Source organism: Camellia sinensis, chromosome 11, assembly GCF_055761805.1.
Source record: "Camellia sinensis isolate YWXY chromosome 11, ASM5576180v1, whole genome shotgun sequence".
Lineage (NCBI taxonomy): Eukaryota > Viridiplantae > Streptophyta > Magnoliopsida > Ericales > Theaceae > Camellia > Camellia sinensis.
In genome coordinates, this window is record NC_138971.1 from 141,223,633 (window position 1) to 141,243,707 (window position 20,075).

At 33.5% G+C, this 20,075-nt stretch overlaps 1 protein-coding gene across 2 annotated transcripts; it reads left to right on the plus strand.

Annotated features, from left to right (window-relative positions):
* Positions 1-7,083: 7,083 nt before the first annotated feature.
* LOC114318191 (protein CYCLOPS) lies at positions 7,084-19,549 on the plus strand. Of its 2 annotated transcripts, XM_082895750.1 has the most exons (11): positions 7,084-7,398; positions 8,337-8,392; positions 8,928-9,068; positions 9,262-9,310; positions 9,389-9,441; positions 9,728-10,410; positions 11,371-11,414; positions 11,536-11,584; positions 12,294-12,342; positions 18,297-18,425; positions 19,082-19,549. In XM_082895750.1, the coding sequence occupies exons 1-11, from the start codon at positions 7,084-7,086 to the stop codon at positions 19,203-19,205; spliced, it is 1,692 nt and encodes a 563-aa protein (XP_082751876.1). In that variant the 3' UTR covers positions 19,206-19,549. The 2 variants fall into 2 exon arrangements, with proteins under 2 accessions (XP_082751876.1, XP_082751875.1); XM_082895749.1 differs by lacking the exons at positions 7,084-7,398; positions 11,371-11,414; positions 11,536-11,584 and having other exon boundaries at positions 8,062-8,392.
* Positions 19,550-20,075: the final 526 nt, after the last annotated feature.

Here is a 20,075-nt window from a genome sequence, read left to right on the forward strand (position 1 = left end):
TAAAACCCATCTAATTTCAAAATAAAACATTTGCATCAATTAGTCCTATATATTTTTAATTGTTACTAAAAAATTTCATTTTTTTTTTTAATTTACAAATGCTGCTACATTTCACTACTGTCAAACTTTTGTTAGAACGTTACCGGAGACTTGCCAAAATGTTCAACGATACCGGGAAGTCGCCAGAGTTCACTGGAGTGTTTTGAACGCCAATGGAAGTCGCCGGAATGTTTAGAACGTTTGCTGGACGTTAAGAATATCGTAAGAGACTCACCGAAATGTCTAGAATATTGCCAAAAAAATAATAATAAATGGAGAAATTATAGTGAAAAAAACATATCAAAATGTGCTAAATATTTGATAAACTAAAAGGAAAAAAAAATGTAACGACAAAAAAATAACAACAATGGATAAAAACATATGTTATTTTTTAATTTTTGTAGGGTTTAAGCAAATAATCTTCAATATTGATTAAACTAAAAAGCAAGCTTTGAAACTGTAAAATGTTACAGTTTCAAAGCAAAAATCTATTAAACATTTATCCTTATTAATTAAACTGAAAAACATGTTATGAAACTCCAAAATTTTTCAATTTTTAACTATGATTCATTCTAGTACCAAAAAAAATTGAAACTGCAAAATTTTATAATTTTTACCACCGTAATTAAAACTCGAAAACAACTTGTTTAGAACTTGAAATTTTTCTCCATTAAAACAGGAAAAGTGAAGTGTATAACAAAGAAAATGTAGAAAAATTAAGAGATCAAAGGAGAGAGGCAGATATAGAGAGAGGATTGTACTCCGGCAACTATTTTTTGTTTAGATCTAGTCGATTCTGATGTAGATTTACTCAGATCTGATGTAAATCTACATAAGATTTGATATAGATCTACTCATCTTCTTCGTCAGAAACACATCTTCTTCACTGTCAGCGAGGGTGAAATAAAGAGTCATCAGTCGGTGGTTGCTGGTAAACCCCAATCAATGGTAGTCATTGGTCGCTGGTGGCTATATATCAGAAAGAAAAAGAGAAAAAGTAAGATGTGGCCCATCGACGATTGTCGAAAATCAGAAAGAGGAAGAGGTAGAGAAAAACGAAGGCTGAGAAGAAGAAAAACGTTATAAGACTTTTGAGTGTAAACAAAAGGTTGTGGGACTAAATAGGTTACACTTTTTTCAAAGAAGACTTCGTAGTAATTTGCTCTTAATATAATATAGAACTAACAAATTTTGGGAAATCTACCTATAGGTCTCATATACAAAGTTCAAAACATGTCTAGTCTCAAAAGAAAAACACTTGCACAATTCTTCTTATATATTTTTAATTGTTACTTAAAAATCCCTTTTTAAAATAAAAAAATAATTTAAAGGCGCTACTACATCCAACCATCACCGGACTTCTATCATACGATTACCGAAGGCTCGCTGGAATGTTCAACATCATCGAGAAGTCATCGAAGTATTATGAACATCACTGGAAGTTGCTGAAAACGTTCGTTGGTCAATAAGAATATCATCAGAGACTCACCGGAATGTCTAAAAAATTGCCTAAAAAAAAGAATAAATGGAGAAATTAGAGCGAAAAAATATAGCAAAATGTACTAAATATTGATAAACTGAAAGGAAAAAAAAAATGTAACAATAACAAACAACAACAATGGGAACAAAATATGTTATTTTTTTAAAAAAAAAAAATTGTAAGTTTTTAATCAAATAATCTCCCATATTAACAAAACTGAAAAAGTAAGCTTTGAAACTGTAAAATTGTTACAGTTTCAAAATATAATTCTATTAAGCATTTATTTTTATTAATCAAATTAAAAAACATATTATGAAACTGCAAAATTTTACAATTTTAAAGCATGATTCATTTCAGCAAAAAAAAAATTAAAATTGTAAAATTTTACAGTTTTCACCACATGTTACTAAAACTCGAACACAACTTATTCAGAATTTGAAATTTTTTTCCATTAAAATAGGAAAAGAGAAATGTGTAGCAAAGAAAAAATAGAAAAACTGAGAGATCAAAGGAGAGAGAAATATATAGAGAGAGGATTATATTTCGACAACTATTTATAGTTTAGATTTAATTAGATTTGATATAGATCTACTAAAATCTGATACAGATTTGAGTAGATATACATCAAATTTGAGTAGATCTACTAACCTTGTTCGTTGAAAACTCATCTCTTTCGTCGTTGGTGAGGGTGGAGCAAGTCGGTGGTCGCCAGTGAATCCTAATTGATAGTGGACACCGGTGACTGTATATCAGAAAGAGAAAGAGAAAAAGGTAGGTGTAGTCGCCGGTCACCGAAAATCAAGAAGAGAAAGAGAAAGAGAAGGAGAAGAATGAAGGCGTGGAGAAAGAGAAGAAGAAAAACGCGCACAGAATTTTTGAGTATAAACAAAAGGTTTTGGGATTAAATAGAGTACACAACTTTCAAATATGACTCGCATGTAATTTTCCCAATAAATTTTGGAGTCCTATTTTGGGCCAAAATTTAGGCGCTCATGGCACAAGCCTTACTTGCCTTAACCCAGAGCGGCCCTGATCACGGGAGCATTTCACCAAGAAAATCTCTCCAATTTACAATCCCACTATGTAGAACCATTTTTTTTTCATCTACACTCAAAACCTAGTTCGGCAATTCTGTTCATCTCACCTATTGCATCAGAACTATTGGATAATTTTTAAAAGTTAATTAGCATTTAATTTGAATTAGGGATATCACTATTAGCATAATGGCTGTTTAGGATGTCATTCCCAGTTCCAAAGACAAAAAGCAAAAAAATAACACTGCCTGCAGGCTTTCCAAACACTGAACAAAGGGAACACGGGAAACAAAATGTGCACCTTTGTTGCCAATTGATCTTCAAAATTCCGTAAAACTATATCTTCTAATCATCTGCTCTTGAATTTAAAACAAACTTGATAATTTCATACTAATATTTTTGTGAAAATTGACTTTAAATGGTTCATTTTCCAGTGAATTAAAAGACATTATTAATTTTATAAATAAATAAAAAAACTCAACATTTTCTTAATAGAGGTCTGGTTATAATTTTAACAGTATGTGAATGCATTCTAGTCACTGAAGTCGCACACACTATTCAAACCTGTTTTTTAACTAATCCTTCCTCACAGACAAATTGCATGTTCCAAAAATAAAAAATAAAAAAAATCATTTTGATAGTTTAATTTGTTATAAAAATGTTATATTTGATTAGGTCATTGCTTATGTACGTAATTAGTCTTCTTGCCGCTCCATCACATCAAAAATTTTATTATTAACAAATGTAAGTCCAATTAGTATATCTATTGTCGAACTACAGTGTTAAAACATTTTCAATACGATGACTAAAATATGTGCACTAAAATGTGTATTAACTGATAAAAAGTAATAAAAATGGAACTCAAATTTTTTTTTTTTAATCTAAAATTATGTACTATCAAATAGCTCATTGGAGATACTCAATGTAGCATCAATTTTAAAGTTTTCTTTTAAATTTGTAAGCTCGAATGTTAATTATTAAGCTAGTGTTAAACATGATTAAAATAGCAAGTTAATGGTAATAAACATAAAATTTTAAAAAAAATAAAAATTAAGGTAGTAATAACTAAGAAACGACAGCGATTTTGGTGAGATACTACATATGTGTAATTCGTAATTTGATCAGATATTAAAGTATTTAAAGCAGTTAAAATCTAAATAATTATCTTGTTTTACGGGCATTTTTTAGAGAAAAAAGCATGATTGTCACACCAAGAGAGGTGTTGGCTTTACAGATAATATAGATGTAGTGTTGTTGATTGTGATTAAAAAAAAATGATTTTAATTCAATTTTCAACTAGAAGATTTTTATTTTTTTAGATATTCCAACAAGAAGAAATTACTTGTGCTTGATCTCATACTCTTGGACACCAATTTCATTTTGTCCTTGGACAGGGCAATTATTTCAATCCTGTTAAAATATTTCTGGGTTCAATAATAATAATAATAATTATTATTATTATTATTTATTTTGCATTAAGTCAATGATTATGATTTGTTTTATTTTGATCATTATGATTCATCATTATCAGGGTCTTAGTCCCTTTCAAGTCATCAAGTTCCAACTAAGTTAAATTATACAAACGAATTTTATATTATTGAACCCATATTTATATTCAATGTCATTGTTCCCTTAATCACCTTTGGGTCAATATTAAATTATATTGTGAATTACATATACTTTTATATGGCTCAAAGAAAATTCAAATATTTTACTCCTTTTAATTAAACTATGAATTACATATACTTTGATAACCAATTTTAATTTACTTAAGCAATGATATTTTCTATTAAAAAAAAAAAGTAAGCAAATTATATCAAACAAAAGTATAAATGATTGGATTAAAAATTTATGAATTAAAATTCAGCGTTTTCCATCCTATCACATCATGGGAAATATATTTGGCAAGCAAATTTTTTTAACAGTGGCGATACAGACTCCCTCAGATTCTCCACCCCCACCACCCCCACACACACGTGGGGGTTGGTGAGTGGGGGAGAAGGAAAAAAAAAAAAAATTTTTTTTTTTGACCAATGAAAGGCAGAGGGGGTTGTGGGGGTTGCTTCCAAAGGGGGTCTAAGTCTTTTTTGTTTTTTTAATATTCAGTCAAAAGAAACTACGAGAAATGATACAACAGTAAAATTATATATGTTTTAACATGTGAGACTATAGAAAATGGTAAATCTTATATCCATAAGGTTTTTGATTCAATTGTTTATGCTTTTATTGATTAGAATTTGCTTTATACTTAAAAATTGGAAAAATGATTTTTAAATAAATAAAAAATGGTTATAAAAATGTGATTCATAGTTTAATGAGAATGAGTAAATTTGGAATATATCTCAATGATAATTTTTATAAAAAATACTTCCTAGCAATTTTCTAATTTAAAAAAAAAAAAGAAAAAAAAGAAAAAGTGATCATGGAATGTGGCTTTCATTGGTATCTATGATTTCAAAAGAAAATTATCATAATTGTAATTTCCAGTTGAATTTATAACTACTGTCGCAACTATTTCACATTTGATTGTTGTATTTTTCTCAATCCCTGTTTGGTAATAGCTCTGTCAATTTTATTATTATTATTATTTTTTTTTCTCTGTTTGATAATGGTTGATTTAGCTGACAAAAGAGAGGGGAAAAAATCACTAACAAAAATACAAAATTTTAACATTTAGCAAATTCATCATTTTTAAAATAGTTATTAACAAAAATCAGCTAAAAAGGCATTTCTCATACCCCTCCCCTTATGTAATCCTTACTATAAAACCGAGAAATAATTATGTAATAGGTTAGACATACTCTAAATTCACATGGTAACGCTCAAATGTGTATTTCTAGAGGCTACATTTAAATTTTAAAAAAAAATTAAAAGATGAATTATCAATTAGTCTCTTTAATTTTGATTTACTTTTCAAAATGACCCTCAAAAATTTTAATTTTTCCATTAAAGCCATCCAACATTGCTTTCATTTTAATGTTACCTTTAAACTTTATAGTGGAAAACCTCAAAAAAATTCTAATTTAATCCCTCTAACTTCCAGGAAAAAAAGAAAAGAAAAAAAAAAGTCAATGTAATCCAATTTATTATTAGATATGTCATTTAATATAAAATAGATTAGACTAGAATCACTTAATTATTAAAATTGAATGACTTAAATATAAAAATTAGAAATTTAAGAGTCATATTGAAAATTAGATTAAAATGAGTGGGATTAATTGATTATTTATTCAATCACAAGAAATGGAAACGGCAGTGGCATTAGGTCATTTTCACGAAAAATTATTGGTTGCTCCAGGATACCACGTGGCTATGTTCTGACCAATTAGAAATTATCATATCTCTTCATATTCTCGAATCATCCAACACAAAATCGTGAGTCTCACCCCCTCCACCAATCATAATGCACATGGAACACCATGTATCGCTGCCCCTGGACCAACCTCTCCATTTTCATGGCTTGTCATCCCATTGCCACCTTCCCAAATAAACCCACAACTTGTTCATATTTTAGTCCAAAATTTTTGGGTCTATTCCTAATTTCTCAAGTTGTTTAATCTAACATCTTCAATATGGGTATAAATACACTGATCTACTGACATATACATAGAAATTATATACTGTATATATGTACATATGTATGTAGCTATGTATGAATGAAGTAAAATGTGTATGAAATAGGATAATTCTCATTTTGACTTTCAACATTTGAAAGATTCAAATTACTGTCCACTAAATTTAAAAGGGTTAGTCGAGTGACAAATTGAGCCGTGATAAGCGTAAATCTTGAGTTTTGAATCTTATAAAGGGCTTGAGCCTTTTAAGCCACTGTACCTGTAATTACTTAGTATATGTGAAACGGGTTTTCATTTGACTGAGGAAAAAGACATGCATGGTCTTTGGAATCTAAAGAAAATTTAGTGTTATTTGATTCCCTGACTTGATTTTTGTAAATTATGCCCACCATCTGGTTGTTAATAATTCAAGAACAGAAAAAAGAAAAGAGAAAGAAAATACACACAACAGTGCTGTATAATCATTGTACACATCATTTCTCCTTTGTATTCATATTGTAGTTTGGTTTGAAGTTCATGTCTTCAAACTTTGCCTTGCTTGCTAGTCTGAGTTTTGTTTATGGTGCTTGTCTCTGTACACAATCACCAATTGGGTACCCAGCAAATAGCCATATATATACTGCTGATCAAACAAAGAAGCGTTGCAAGTTTTATTCATTGAATGCGAAGTTCTCTTTTTTAAAGGCGTAGACAGTGATCCGTAATACCCTTCTGTGATTATCCAAGATATACTCATTCTCAAGTCTTATATTTGTGTAGAGTTTGAATTGTAAACACATTTTTTGGTCAGAAGCAGTTTGCCTGATTCGCTGTTTTAGAAGGATTCTTGTTATAACTAAGGTTTGTGACAGTTATATGGTCATAATTTTTTATATAATTCAGTGGCATATTTCTTTTCTTTCATGTCATTCAATCTATTGTGAATGTTCTGATTCAAAGTGGATTATTGGGTAATATGGTAAATGGCAGAAACAAGGGAAGCTCAGCCGATGTTTCTTTTGTGAAGCCGGGGACCAGCAGGCGGAACTTGAGTTCATTCCAATCTCAGGCAGTTCGGAGTGAGGCCGGAAAGAATTTCACGGAGATGGGAGGAAGGGGTTCTTCAGATTTTTATAGGAACACAAGTGAAGAGTTGTTCTTGAAATCCTTGATGGAGAGCTCAATTGGAATGCCTGTGCCAACCATGGAAATGTTGGGTTTTAAGAATCTTTCCCAAAATATTCGTACAGATAGCGAAGAACTCTTCAAAACTTGGCTCACAAATGGAGAGGCAAGCCATTGTACTATCTTGTTTTGTTGACTTTGTTTCTTAATCCATGTTTATAACTTCTTTGCTCAATCAAAGTCATATGCACGCATAGTGCAAGCCGATGCCATATTGGAGAATCGAGTGAACAGTGGTTGATCATTGTAACGTTGTTAAGTATTAACATGATGGTAGCTTGTTTGATCAAGGAGCTACAAGCATACTTTGAAGTTTAATAACCTTTGCATTTACCTGATTTTGTTTTATTCTAGATTATTATCGTCTAATATCTCAATGAACTTTATTTAATCGGAGGTTTCCTGTTTGGAGTTGAAAATTTCTGTCTAGTTTAGGCATCAGAAGTTCTATAATTTGAAACTGAGAAACAGTCAGCATTAACATGTTTCTTTGATCATTTAGTCTCATAAGTTTGTGACTTGTGGATTTATCTTACTTTCTACTTTTGGGTTGGAACAGAGAATTCTTATATTCATCTTTTGTGATAGAATCCAAAAGCATGAACTAGCCACAGTTCAAAGTCATAACTTATAGAAGTTAAAATTAACAATCATCTAATTGCTTCACATTTTATAAATCCCAGGAGCCAGTCATGATATAGATTGTCATATCATTTTTTTTTAACTGTTAATTTTATGCATAGCTGGAAAAACATTTTAATTTGACTATAATATAAGCAATTTGTTAATGAAAATCAAATAATTGAACCTACGGTTGACAATTGTCTTGCGAACAGTCCCTTGCTTAACAGAATGAAATATGAATGCTTCTGGTAACTTTTACCAATTCAGAAATCAGTGGAAATGATTGAAATGCCTATATTTATGTTTTGTCCTAGTTGGTTCTTTTTCTTTTGTGATATTGTGTTAAATTGTCTGATTGTTCTTTGCTACCCCCTGCTCAAATTGTTGTTTTTCTCAGTTGATATATTTTTTGTTTTCCAGAACCATGGCTATAATTCAACAAGCATAGTACATTGTACTCGACACACATCACAAAGGTTAGATGGTCACAGTACTAAAATTTCACATTTGTTCATAGGGTCTACTGATCTATTACCCACTGTAATTATTTATAAGACTGCTTCAAGAATTACATTGTACTTCGTTGTATGGACCTCTACTCACTGTATTTGTGATGCAGAATAGTGGCTCTTCCCACCCCTTCTTTTGCAAGATCTTCATGGCTTTTGCATGCAAATATTTGTAGTTGTAATAGTAGTGTTAGTGGCAGTGGTAGTAATTGAAGGGACGATGATGAGGATGCTTGCCTTTCTAGTATGCATAGCAACAAAAGTGCTTCAATCTCCATAATCTCTCTCTCTCTCTCATTTTTCATATTAGTCTGTATGTACTCTCATATACGTGAGACGATACCTTTTTACTGTACAATAATGGCATGTCTCGGAACTCCTTTTTAAACGGACTGATTGGTGGATATTCTGGGAGGAGATGAATAGTTGATCCAATTAGCAAGAACCAGATTTTGTTATACCACCAACTTCTTTTCACAAGTAAACAACATGTTAAATGCAGGATGCCCACAGAATTAGCCGGCTCATCTGGTCAGCAACTTGGGGGTGTACTTCAGAGGAAACAAAGCAACGACAATTTATTCCCACAAAATACCACTTTGGTTGATGAACAGTCAAGTGATATGAATCAAAATTCAATTAGGTGACTCCTGTAACTTTTTATACATGTGATTCTGAATCACATGTTTCTAGATACTTTTAATTTTTAAATCACCAATGCTTTCTAAGTTTATTCAGTTTCAATATGGTCCTTTTCTGCATTGGTTGCAGAGTAAGCATTTATGTCATAGATGATGATTGAATTTGCCTCTTTTTTTTTTTTTTGGGTCCATCAGGAATGTGGTTGAAAGAGGGTTGCAAGCTAGTAATCTCTATTTGGCTAAGGTCTGTATATATTGAGATTGTTGCAGAAACACAGTTCAATATGACATTCCAAGACAATCTCATATTTTTTGCATGCAGGCATGGTTTCATAGTTCTCAACCAATGACAAGAAGTCGGTCCTCTGAATTACGGTAGCATTCTTTTTGTTGTTTACTAATGTTCATAAAAATTATATTCATGAGATTTTCAGTTAGTTGCTAGCAGTTGCACTTTGCCAAACAAGTCATACACTGCATGTCATAGTAAGACATCGGCATTTGGAGGATAGCTGTTATTATTTCAATCGTAGGCTGAGCTAAATACTTGCAAAATGAGAAATTTGGGGCTTCATTAATCGAAGTTTCTATGATTTAATTTCTTTACAACAGAGAAAAAGTCGTTTTCTTGGATTCATCCTAGTAAACACTTCCTTTGCAGGAGGAGGTATGTTTCCATGCAGAACTCTCAAACATCACTCGGTGTGGAAGTCATGCATAATGTATCTGGGCACGGTGTCAACAATTTGAAACAGGAATTTGCGAATCCAAATGGATTTGGTGATGTTTCAAGGTGTGAAATTCCCAACTACTTTAACGCATTTATGTCTCCATCCAATTCAGCTTCATCTACTTTCAACGCCCCTCATACCGATAACATAGACAAAGTTTCCTCTGTTGTGAGCATGTTGAAGGGGACATTACAACACAAGAAGCTTAATAATGAGACTGTTGAAGACAGCTCCTTGGAACTTTATGGTGCTCAAGAATTTCTAGGTGACATGAGTTTGAATCAAGGACAAGGAAATCGTATCCATGAAACATCGAGAACAATTCAAGATGTGTCATCTGTTCAAGTTAATGATCATGGGGTTTTAGAAGCTGTTGAAGGATCATTGGATGTGGATTTAGACGGTTTTGTAAATCCTACAAATCCAATGCAGATGAGCATGGTATCTCGAGAACCTTCACACAGTGAATCTTCTGCTGCTGCACCGGCAGTCTCAACTGGCTTTGATGTGTGTGATGAGACCACCAACTTGGGTCAAACTATGAGCATTGGTGAGAGCTCCAAGAAACAAGTTGGAAATGGAAGGAGTTCAGAAAATGGCACCAGAGCCAAAGGTATGTATTATATGTACAAGATGACTTCAGCATTTAAGTTCATATGCATAGAGTGGATTATGCCATCGAGTTATATGCTAATCATTATCTCTATTATCAGAATCTTACAATTCGTTATTTGGTTCACGATTCAATTCGCAATTCATGCATAATCGATACAAATCTATTGGTAAATCTATTTTGGAAATGAATCTATAGTGAATCACACTATTCATAATAAGAATTATTTTATAAAATGTGCAAAAATCAATTTATTTCATTTTTGTTCCTATATATGATTGTTTAACTTCATTTTTTTATAGTCTGTATTGAATCTTAATGATTCTTGATTCAATTCACGATTTGCCAAATTAGGATTTTGATTTACGATGTGATTCTCGATTTGGTAACTATGATCATTATTGTTTAGCAATGCCTTGTTTGAATTATTTTCAGTTCCTAAGATATTCAGAGGTAGAACAACCATGGTTTCTGTTCTCATCACTGTGTCTGACCACCTGAAGCTCTTTTTTTTCACTTGCTGTTTTCTTCCCAAAAAGCAACTATATCTTTCTTTAGAAATACAGCATCGATAAGATCAATCATATGGAATCACCGTCTTATTTTTATACTTTTGAAAGATACAAAGCGTGCATCATTGGAACTTTTCGCTCTGTAATCTCAACCATGAGACAATTTCTTTACATTATTAGTAGTACTTGAATGCAGAGAAAATAAATACAAAGGTTTATTCATTCATTAATGGAAGATATTTGGATGTTTTATGTGAATGATATTTTTACTATTGTTTTTTATCAAAAAAATGTTTTGTTTGGAATGTAGCCATTGCAAAAAATGGGAAATTATTCCAAATTTGTGTCATTTCCAAGCATCCCATCCCAATGCCTTTTCTTTCATCTTTTTTCCATTTTCCGGAAATTTGTGTTCACTAAGAATGAGAATACCCTTGTTGAACTACAGACATAAAGGAACGTATAGATGACAACTTAAAAGATGATCAAAAGGTATGCTCTACCCAATCCCAGTTCTTTGATAATGAACACAAACTATTGACACTACAGTTAAAAGGCTTGAAGTGAACCCCACTAAATTTCAAAATTTTCTTCCTTGTTTATTTGTCTTCAGCCGAGAAGATGTCTTGGTCGTTATGGGTCTGTGACATCAGCTGGTTCGGGTAATCAAATTTCGTAGAACTTCACTAGTATGAGGCTTTCCATTCCTGTTCTTGACTAATTTCACCCAAAAACTTATACTAAAAAAGAAACATTTTCTTCTTAGATACTTTGGGCTCGTTTGGTTTGATTTTCTGAAAAAAATTTGGGAAATTTTCTCTACAAATAAGTTTTCAAAAATAACCAAACCAAACAAATTTTTCCAAAAAAATTTCCCAAAACTTGTAAACCAAACAAGTTTTCCAAACAAATCTCTCTCTCACACACATCAAATCAATCACTTTTTCCAAAACTCTATCTCAAAATAATTTTCCAAAACATCTTTTAAAAAAAACCAAACCAAACATGTTTTCGTACTTTTTATCTCTAAAACACATCTCTCAAACACAAACCAAACATACCCTTTATATGCTTTAGATCGTGGTGCAAACACAATGTGATAGTACCAAAATGGAAATAAGTGCAAGTAGGCAGTATCTAGATTCAACACTGAATGGAAGAACATTCATATGGAAAAGTATAACTCTACAAATTTGAATATTGTTTGTTTATTTTATTCTTACTTCATAAATCCATGTATTTTTGTGTGCAGTTTCTCCATCTCTACCCTTATTTTGATATAAGCACTGTTAAACATTTATTTATACTACTACAGATTTGTACTGTAGCATTTATCAATATAACTTACTCTAACCAAAAGAAGTACTGCAGTGGAAAAAGGGGATCCTACAAAGAAGCGTAGGGTGGAGCGATCACGGAAGTACGTATTACTATCTTGACAACTTGGAGGAGAGTGGCCTCTTCCTTTATAAATTCTTAATTTCCTTAAAACTTTTATAATCTTACTTTTTATACAGCCTTCTGAGTCAATTAGTTTCAATTTTTAGCCATTTTTAATTTTGAAAATTCCTAGCTTTTTCCTTTCTTAGCATATCTTTGTGAGTCATACTTGAAAATGGATAAATTCTAGATTATTGATTCTAAATTCTAGATTTTGTAAATTTTATTTATTTAGACATGTTATTAGATCATTAGATGTCACTCAACATGATAAAAATATGTTTACACATTAATTGTTAATTAACTCAATGCTGTTTCATTTTGTCTCAAATATGACAGAACTGAAAGGCATGAAATTGATGTGTATATTTGGACCTAATGTAGGTAAAAAAATATATCTACTTTATTAGACATAGAAAGAATTAGAGAACAAAAATCCTTTAACCTTAAGCAAAATTCAAAAATGAAAATAGAAACCTAGTACACTAACTTAGAAAATATGAGGAAGAAGAACTCCGAAAATATGAGGAAGAAGGAATATATTTCTGTTATATTCAAAACTTCTTATCTTACAAGACCAAATGACACTCCTTATATAGGAGATATTACAAACATCATTATAACCCATTATATGCCACTTACATATTATATATTACCACTATCTACCACTATCATATTATATACATGCCACTATCTACCACCAGCACCACTATCATATTCTATACATGCCACTATCTGCCACCAACACCACTATCATATTATATACATGCCACTATCTTATTATATACATTAACACAAATTTCCAGCACTCCCCCTCAAGCTGGTTTGAAGATATCGTCCATAGCCAGCTTGCTAGTCAGCTTATCAAATTGCTTCTTGTGTAGTCCCTTCGTTAGCACATCAGCTAATTGTTCACCTGTTGGAAGGTAGGCCATACAGATTATGCCAGCATTGATTTTCTCCTTGATGAAATGTTTATCCACTTCTATATGTTTTGTGCGATCATGTAGAACTGGATTATGAGCTATAGATATAGCTGCTTTGTTGTCACAATAGACCTTCATAGGTGTCGGGTGAGAAAGCTTTAATTCTTCAAGAATTCTTTTAATCCACATTACTTCACAGATTCCATGGGCAACAGCTCTGAACTCTGCTTCTGCACTACTTCTAGTTACCACATTCTGTTTTTTACTCCGCCATGTAACTAGGTTCCCACCTACAAAGGAGTAGTATTCGGATGTTGATCTCCTGTCTGTAACACTTCCTGCCCAGTCTGCATCTGTGTATACTTCAACTTGAAGATGTCCATGTTTCTTGAACAGTAAGCCTCTCCCTGGAGTTCCTTTCAAATATCTTAAGATCTTATAAACGGCCTCAAAGTGCTCTGCCCCTGGTGAGTGCATGAACTGACTTACTATGCTGACTGCAAAGGCAATATCAGGCCGCGTATGAGACAAGTAAATCAATTTCCCTACAAGTCGCTGATATTGTTCCCTCTCTTTGACTTCTTCAGCCTTAGCAGCTTGTAACTTCAAGTTAGGCTCGATCGGAGTCTCCACCATCTTACAACCAAGCATACCTGTTTCTCTAAGGAGATCAAGAACATATTTTCTCTGATTAACGAATATACCTTCCTTGGATCTTGCAAATTCCATTCCGAGGAAATACTTGAGGGCTCCCAGATCCTTAATGTGAAATTCTTTTGCGAGTTTCTCTTTGAGGGCTGCTAACTCTGCTTTATCATTACCAGTTAAAATGATGTCATCAACATAAATAATCAAAATTGCAATTTTACTGTCTTTTGAATGTTTATAAAATATTGTGTGATCTGCTTGACTCTGCGAGAAGCCACAACTGATAACTGCCTTCCCAAAGCGTTCAAACCACGCTCTTGGTGATTGTTTGAGTCCGTATAATGACTTGTTCAATCTGCATACTCTGTCGCTTCCAAGTCTCTGCTCAAATCCCGGCGGTAGGCTCATGAACACCTCCTCTTCAAGATCACCATTAAGAAATGCATTTTTAATGTCAAGTTGATGTAGAGGCCAATCTGAATTTACTGCAAGAGATAACAGTACTCTGATGGAATTTATTTTAGCAACAGGAGCAAACGTCTCCTGATAGTCGATCCCATAAGTTTGAGTGAAGCCTTTAGCCACCAGTCTGGCCTTGTATCTCTCAACGCTTCCATCTGCGTTACATTTTATCGTAAACACCCATTTACACCCAACTGTTTTCTTGTCTTTGGGTAGATCAACTATCTCCCAAGTACCACTTCTCCTTAAAGAATTCATCTCCTCCATGACTGCTAATTTCTAATTCGGATCATCCAATGCTTCTTGTATATTCCTTAGAACAAACAAGTGTGAAATCCTAGATGTGAAAGCTCTATGGTTTTTAGACAGTCTTTGATAGGAGAGGTAATTTGCAATAGGATGTTTAATGCAATTTCGGACACCTTTCCTAATTGCTATAGGAACATCAAGGTCGAAAATAGAAGGAATAGGATTACCTAAAATTTCGATGCCAGAACTCAGGTGGACATTCAGGTCATTAGGATGGACATTCGGGTCATTATTCCTCAGATGAAATCGCTTCCTAGTATAAACCTGAAGCTCAGAATTTAGATAATTTTGTAGTACTTCTCCCCCTAAACAAGAATCTTCTTGACTAGGCACCATAGAACTTGGTTCTCCTAAGTGATCATTATCAGACAGATGTGGTTTTTGTGTAGGATAAATGACATTGGGGAGCGGGATAGAAATATCCTAAAAATGGTCTTCTACTCCACTTGTCTCCCCCTGAAGAGAAGTGTTGGGGAAATAGGATTTTGTTTCCACAAATGACACATCCATACTCACATGAAATTTCTTGGTTTGAGGATCGAAACACTTATACCCCTTTTTGTTTGAGGAATAACCCAAAAAAACACATTTTATAGCACGGGGGTCAAGTTTTGAACGAAATTGACTGGGAACATGAACATAGGCAGTACATCCAAAAACTTTGGCGGGTAAATCAGAAAACAACCTCGTATCAGGAAAAAAAGTTTTGAGACAATCAAAAGGTGTATTGTATGTTAACACCTTTGTAGGCATCCTGTTTATCAAATAAGAGGCTGTTAAAATTGCTTCACCCCATAAATATTTAGGAACATGCATGTAAAACATTATAGCACGTGCTACTTCAAGTAAATGTTTATTTTTTCGTTCTGCAATGCCATTTTGTTGAGGGGTATCTCGACATGTAGATTGATGAAAAATCCCATTTTTTTCCAAAAACTCACCCAACTGCTCATTGAAATATTCTGTTCCATTATCAGAATGTAAAATACCAATTTTGGTTTGAAATTGGTTTTCAATCATATTGTAAAAATTTGTGAATAAATTTTTCACGTCAGATTTTTTATTCATCAAATAAATCCAACATAAGCGGGTATGGTCATCAATAAATGTAACAAACCATCTTTTACCAGAAAGAGTAGTGATTTTAGAAGGGCCCCAAACATCACTATGAATCAAATAAAAAGGTTTGGAAGCCTAGTAAGGTTTTGGCAAATAAGTAGAGCGATGAAATTTTACAAAAATGCAACTTTCACAATGAAAAGAAGAACAATCAATCCCTTTAAATAATTATGGAAATAAATGTTTCAGATAAAGAAAACTAGGATGTCCTAGCCTGTAGTGCCATAGCATTATTTTTTTCTCGAACAGAGATTGAACTAGTATTATTAAAGCTCTGAGCTTTTTTATTACTAACAGGTACTTCATCAAAGTAGTAAAGACCTTCAAGCATCCTAGCGCGCCCAATCATCATCCCCGAGTTCTGGTCATGAAATTCACAATGGGATTCAAAAAATGTAACACGACAATTAGAATCCTTAGATAGTTTACTGACAGACAAAAGGTTACAGGCTAAGTTGGGGACGTGAAGAACAGCATTGAGATTAATTTTCTCAGTTAGTTTAATAAATCCTTTTCCTGCAATAGGTGAAAAACTACCATCGGCTATTCTGATTTTGTCATGACCAGAACAAGGGAAATAGGTACTAAATAAATGGGAAAAACTAGTCATGTGATCGGAGGCACCGGAATCTATGATCCACGGAGAGAAGTTTAGGCAAGAGAAGGCTTTAAGATTTCTACCTGTTTGTGCCAACAAAACACTAGGAGTACCGGATGAGGAGTTGGATTTTATCAGCTTTAAGAGTTGATCAATCTGCTCTTTGTTGAAGGGACCTGAATCGGCTTCATTAGCGGTAGGAAAACCACGATTCTTCTCTCCTTGTTTACTGCTTTTCCAGTTGACAGGTTTGCCATGGATCTTCCAACACGTTTCGCGTGTATGGCGAGGCTTGTTGCAAAAATCACACCAGACCCGTGGCTTATCATCAAACCTGCGCTGGTAATTTGCAGCCTTGTTGGCCGCATCATCGCTAATTAAAGCAGAAATTTCAATTGATTCACCAGTATCTTTTTTCTTAAGCATGACGCTTCTTCGGCTCTCTTCCCTTCTGACTTCGGCAAATACTTCGCCAATGGATGGGAGAGGAGGTCTGCCAATAATTCTTCCTCGCACTTCATCGAACTCAATGTTGAGGCCGGCAAGAAACTTGTAAATACGGCTGTCTTCCATAGTTTTCTTGTGGTGGTTGCAGTCGTCAACCGATTTCCATTCGTATGTGTTGAAGATGTCAAGATCCTGCCACAACCTTTTCAACGAATTGAAATATTTGGTGACGGAATCATCTCCTTGACGAATCTCTCCCAACTTCAAAGTTAATTCGAAAACTTGAGATTGATTTCCTAGGTCAGAATACATCTAACTAACATTATCCCACAATTCTTGTGCAGTAGTATAGCACATGTAATTAGAGCTTATATCCTCCTCCATGGAATTGACCAACCATGTCATAACCATGGAGTTTTCAGCGTCCCAACTGTCGAACAGCGGATCATTAACAGCAGGAGCCTTCTTGTCACCAGTGATGTAACCGATCTTTCCTTGCCCACGGATATACATCCGGACAGATTGTGACCAGCGGAGAAAATTATCACCATTTAGGCGGATGGTGGTGATTTGGATAGAGTGAGAGTTGGACGTTTTCACCGGAATGGCAGCGGCAGGGGTTGAAGTGGTTTCGGACGTGACTTCCGACATGGCTATGACGGTTTTAGGGCTGCTGTGTTTTTTGTTGCTCTGATACCAACTTAGAAAATATGAGGAAGAAGAACTCCGAAAATATGAGGAAGAATGAATATATTTCTGTTATATTCAAAACTTCTTATCTTACAAGACCAAATGACACTCCTTATATAGGAGATATTACAAACATCATTATAACCCATTATATGCCACTTACATATTATATATTACCACTATCTACCACTATCATATTATATACATGCCACTATCTGCCACCAACACCACTATCATATTCTATACATGCCACTATCTGCCACCAACACCACTATCATATTATATACATGTCACTATCTTATTATATACATTAACACAAAGTTCCAGCTCTGATTGAATGGCAAGAGACTAACCTCTCTGAATGATTGGTTCCTGATCCAAACGTGCCATTTGGTTTTCTCTTTGCTTCATTGATTTCTATTTTCTCTTGCTTCTGTAATTAGTTTCATGAAGATGAACATAATCGATCCACATCCTATATGCTTTTCAGTGGCTAGTCTGCACTTTTCAAACATTGAATTGATCCTTTTCTTCTACCACTCAATTGCTTTATACATTTTTTTATGAAGCTGAAGAGGCATTACTCTCTAGAGTTCTATAATTAAAAAACTTTGTAGTAATTTAAGACAAATACACTCTTTTAAGTATGCTACACGAAGATGAAAGCTATCTTCTAATGCTACTAATAACATTTATTAGCAACTTGCTTTATGTTGAATTTTCTGGTTGATGTAGAATGGCAGAGGCCAAGGAAAGGAATCTGACACCGCCAATTCCATCAGACATGCAGTCCATTTTGAAGCGGTGTGAAAATCTTGAAAAGGAAGTGCGATCGCTCAAACTTAACTTGTCTTTCATGAATAGGTACTGGCAGAATTTTTATTCTTTATTTTTTAATTTACTTACAATATGGGTATCATACACATTTAATTTTAAGTTTTCAATTTTGCTGGCCCTGTTTTCACTTATTAAGAAGGGTTATATACAGAAATAGTCCCAAAGGCGTGTCATTTTGGTTCCCGATGTTCAAATGTGTTAATTTGATCCCCAACCTGTTGATTTTGTCACTAAATTGTCCCTACCTCCATTTCCATCTACAATTGATAATGGAAGTAAGGATATTTTAAATCACATTTACACATCAAAAGAACAAGGGAAAAAACAGTCCCCAAAGTATGTGATTTGTTTAAATTTGGTTCCCGATGTTTCAATTGTGCAAATTTAAATGCCCGTACACCAATGATGATGCATTGGTTGGGTTCTGAATTTGGGTTACCCAAAAATCTATTATCATGGAATTAGTAGTACATCCCTAAGAACTTACAAGAAATATATTACAACACAATTTAGAATCATGATTGATGCTTTGGTACAGATTGGACCTCTGATCATGAGTATCTTTTTTTTTATCAGACCTACAACATAGGCATTTGGCTGCCATTAAGTAGTTTTCCTCTATAAAACGATCCAAAATTTTTCTTCTGCTGTTAACCCACTTGAGATGTCTTTTAAATTTTCAGGAAGGATTCCGAACAGACAAAGCAGATAGAAGAGCTTCAAAAACAGAATGAAGAGTTGACAGAAGACAAGGAGCATCTTCTAGAAGAGATTGAGAGGATTATTGCGGAGCCAGGAAAGATGTGAGACCTCCATCATTCTTTCCTTCCACCTTCACTATTCTATCCACCTCGAGCACAAGGATTCATTACCGCTACAAACCCTTCAAGAATCTAAGCCTTTGTAACAGCACCGGAAAAGTCCCCAAAATGTCAAAAATTCTAGTTGATGTTCTAGAGTGAACTTCAATCCCAAGCACAAAAATTAAAACCGTGTAAAAGCAATGGATTGCTAGTTTGCTAATGTTTTTAAAAATCCCATAAATCTCTTGTATCCATTACTGTGAATACAGGTGATTTAAAAAAAATTCTGTAAGAAGTTAGACCATTTGGATTTTTTATGGATTTGAACAGCCAAGATGAGCTTTGGAAGTGTTTTCGTTGCTGTGAATAACAGGTTTTCATTTCTTACTGGCAGGTGGTGAACTAGTTTGCCTGCTAAATCTGTGGAAATCAAAATTTTGCTTCACATTAGTGGAAAACATGTTTAATCTGAAAAACATACAGTCGCTTGTTTTAGGGTTGAAAAGCTTTTCTTTGCAGGTGAAGTGAAGGTTACATGTTCTTGCCCCCTGCATGGTCATGCAGAAAATAAGAGCACATATGGAGGCTTTTGAGAGCAATTCCACCAAATACATTTTTACTGTGTAGTTTTCATTTCTAATGTTTTTGATAATAGAAAACAGTTTTCAAGAATGATATCAAACAGTTGGTCATTACTTCTAACTTTGTGTTGCCGCTCCAAGCAGAGCTACGATTGCAAATGAACTGAATTGCTTATAATTTAACTATTATATATAAATGAATTCCAATTAAAATTTTAAACTCATTTAGTTTGAGCTAGAATATACTCAAGTTTTAAGCTCGGTTTGTACAGCTCAACTAGTTTATTATTTAT

Bases quoted from the DNA above. Each gene is read 5' to 3' on its own strand.
- LOC114318191 (XM_082895750.1), top strand. From the start codon at position 7,084: ATGGTAAATGGCAGAAACAAGGGAAGCTCAGCCGATGTTTCTTTTGTG. The intron at 7,399-8,336 runs GCAAGCCATTGT...TTTGTTTTCCAG, and splicing joins CTTGGCTCACAAATGGAGAG to AACCATGGCTATAATTCAAC. The intron at 8,393-8,927 runs GTTAGATGGTCA...TGTTAAATGCAG, and splicing joins ACTCGACACACATCACAAAG to GATGCCCACAGAATTAGCCG.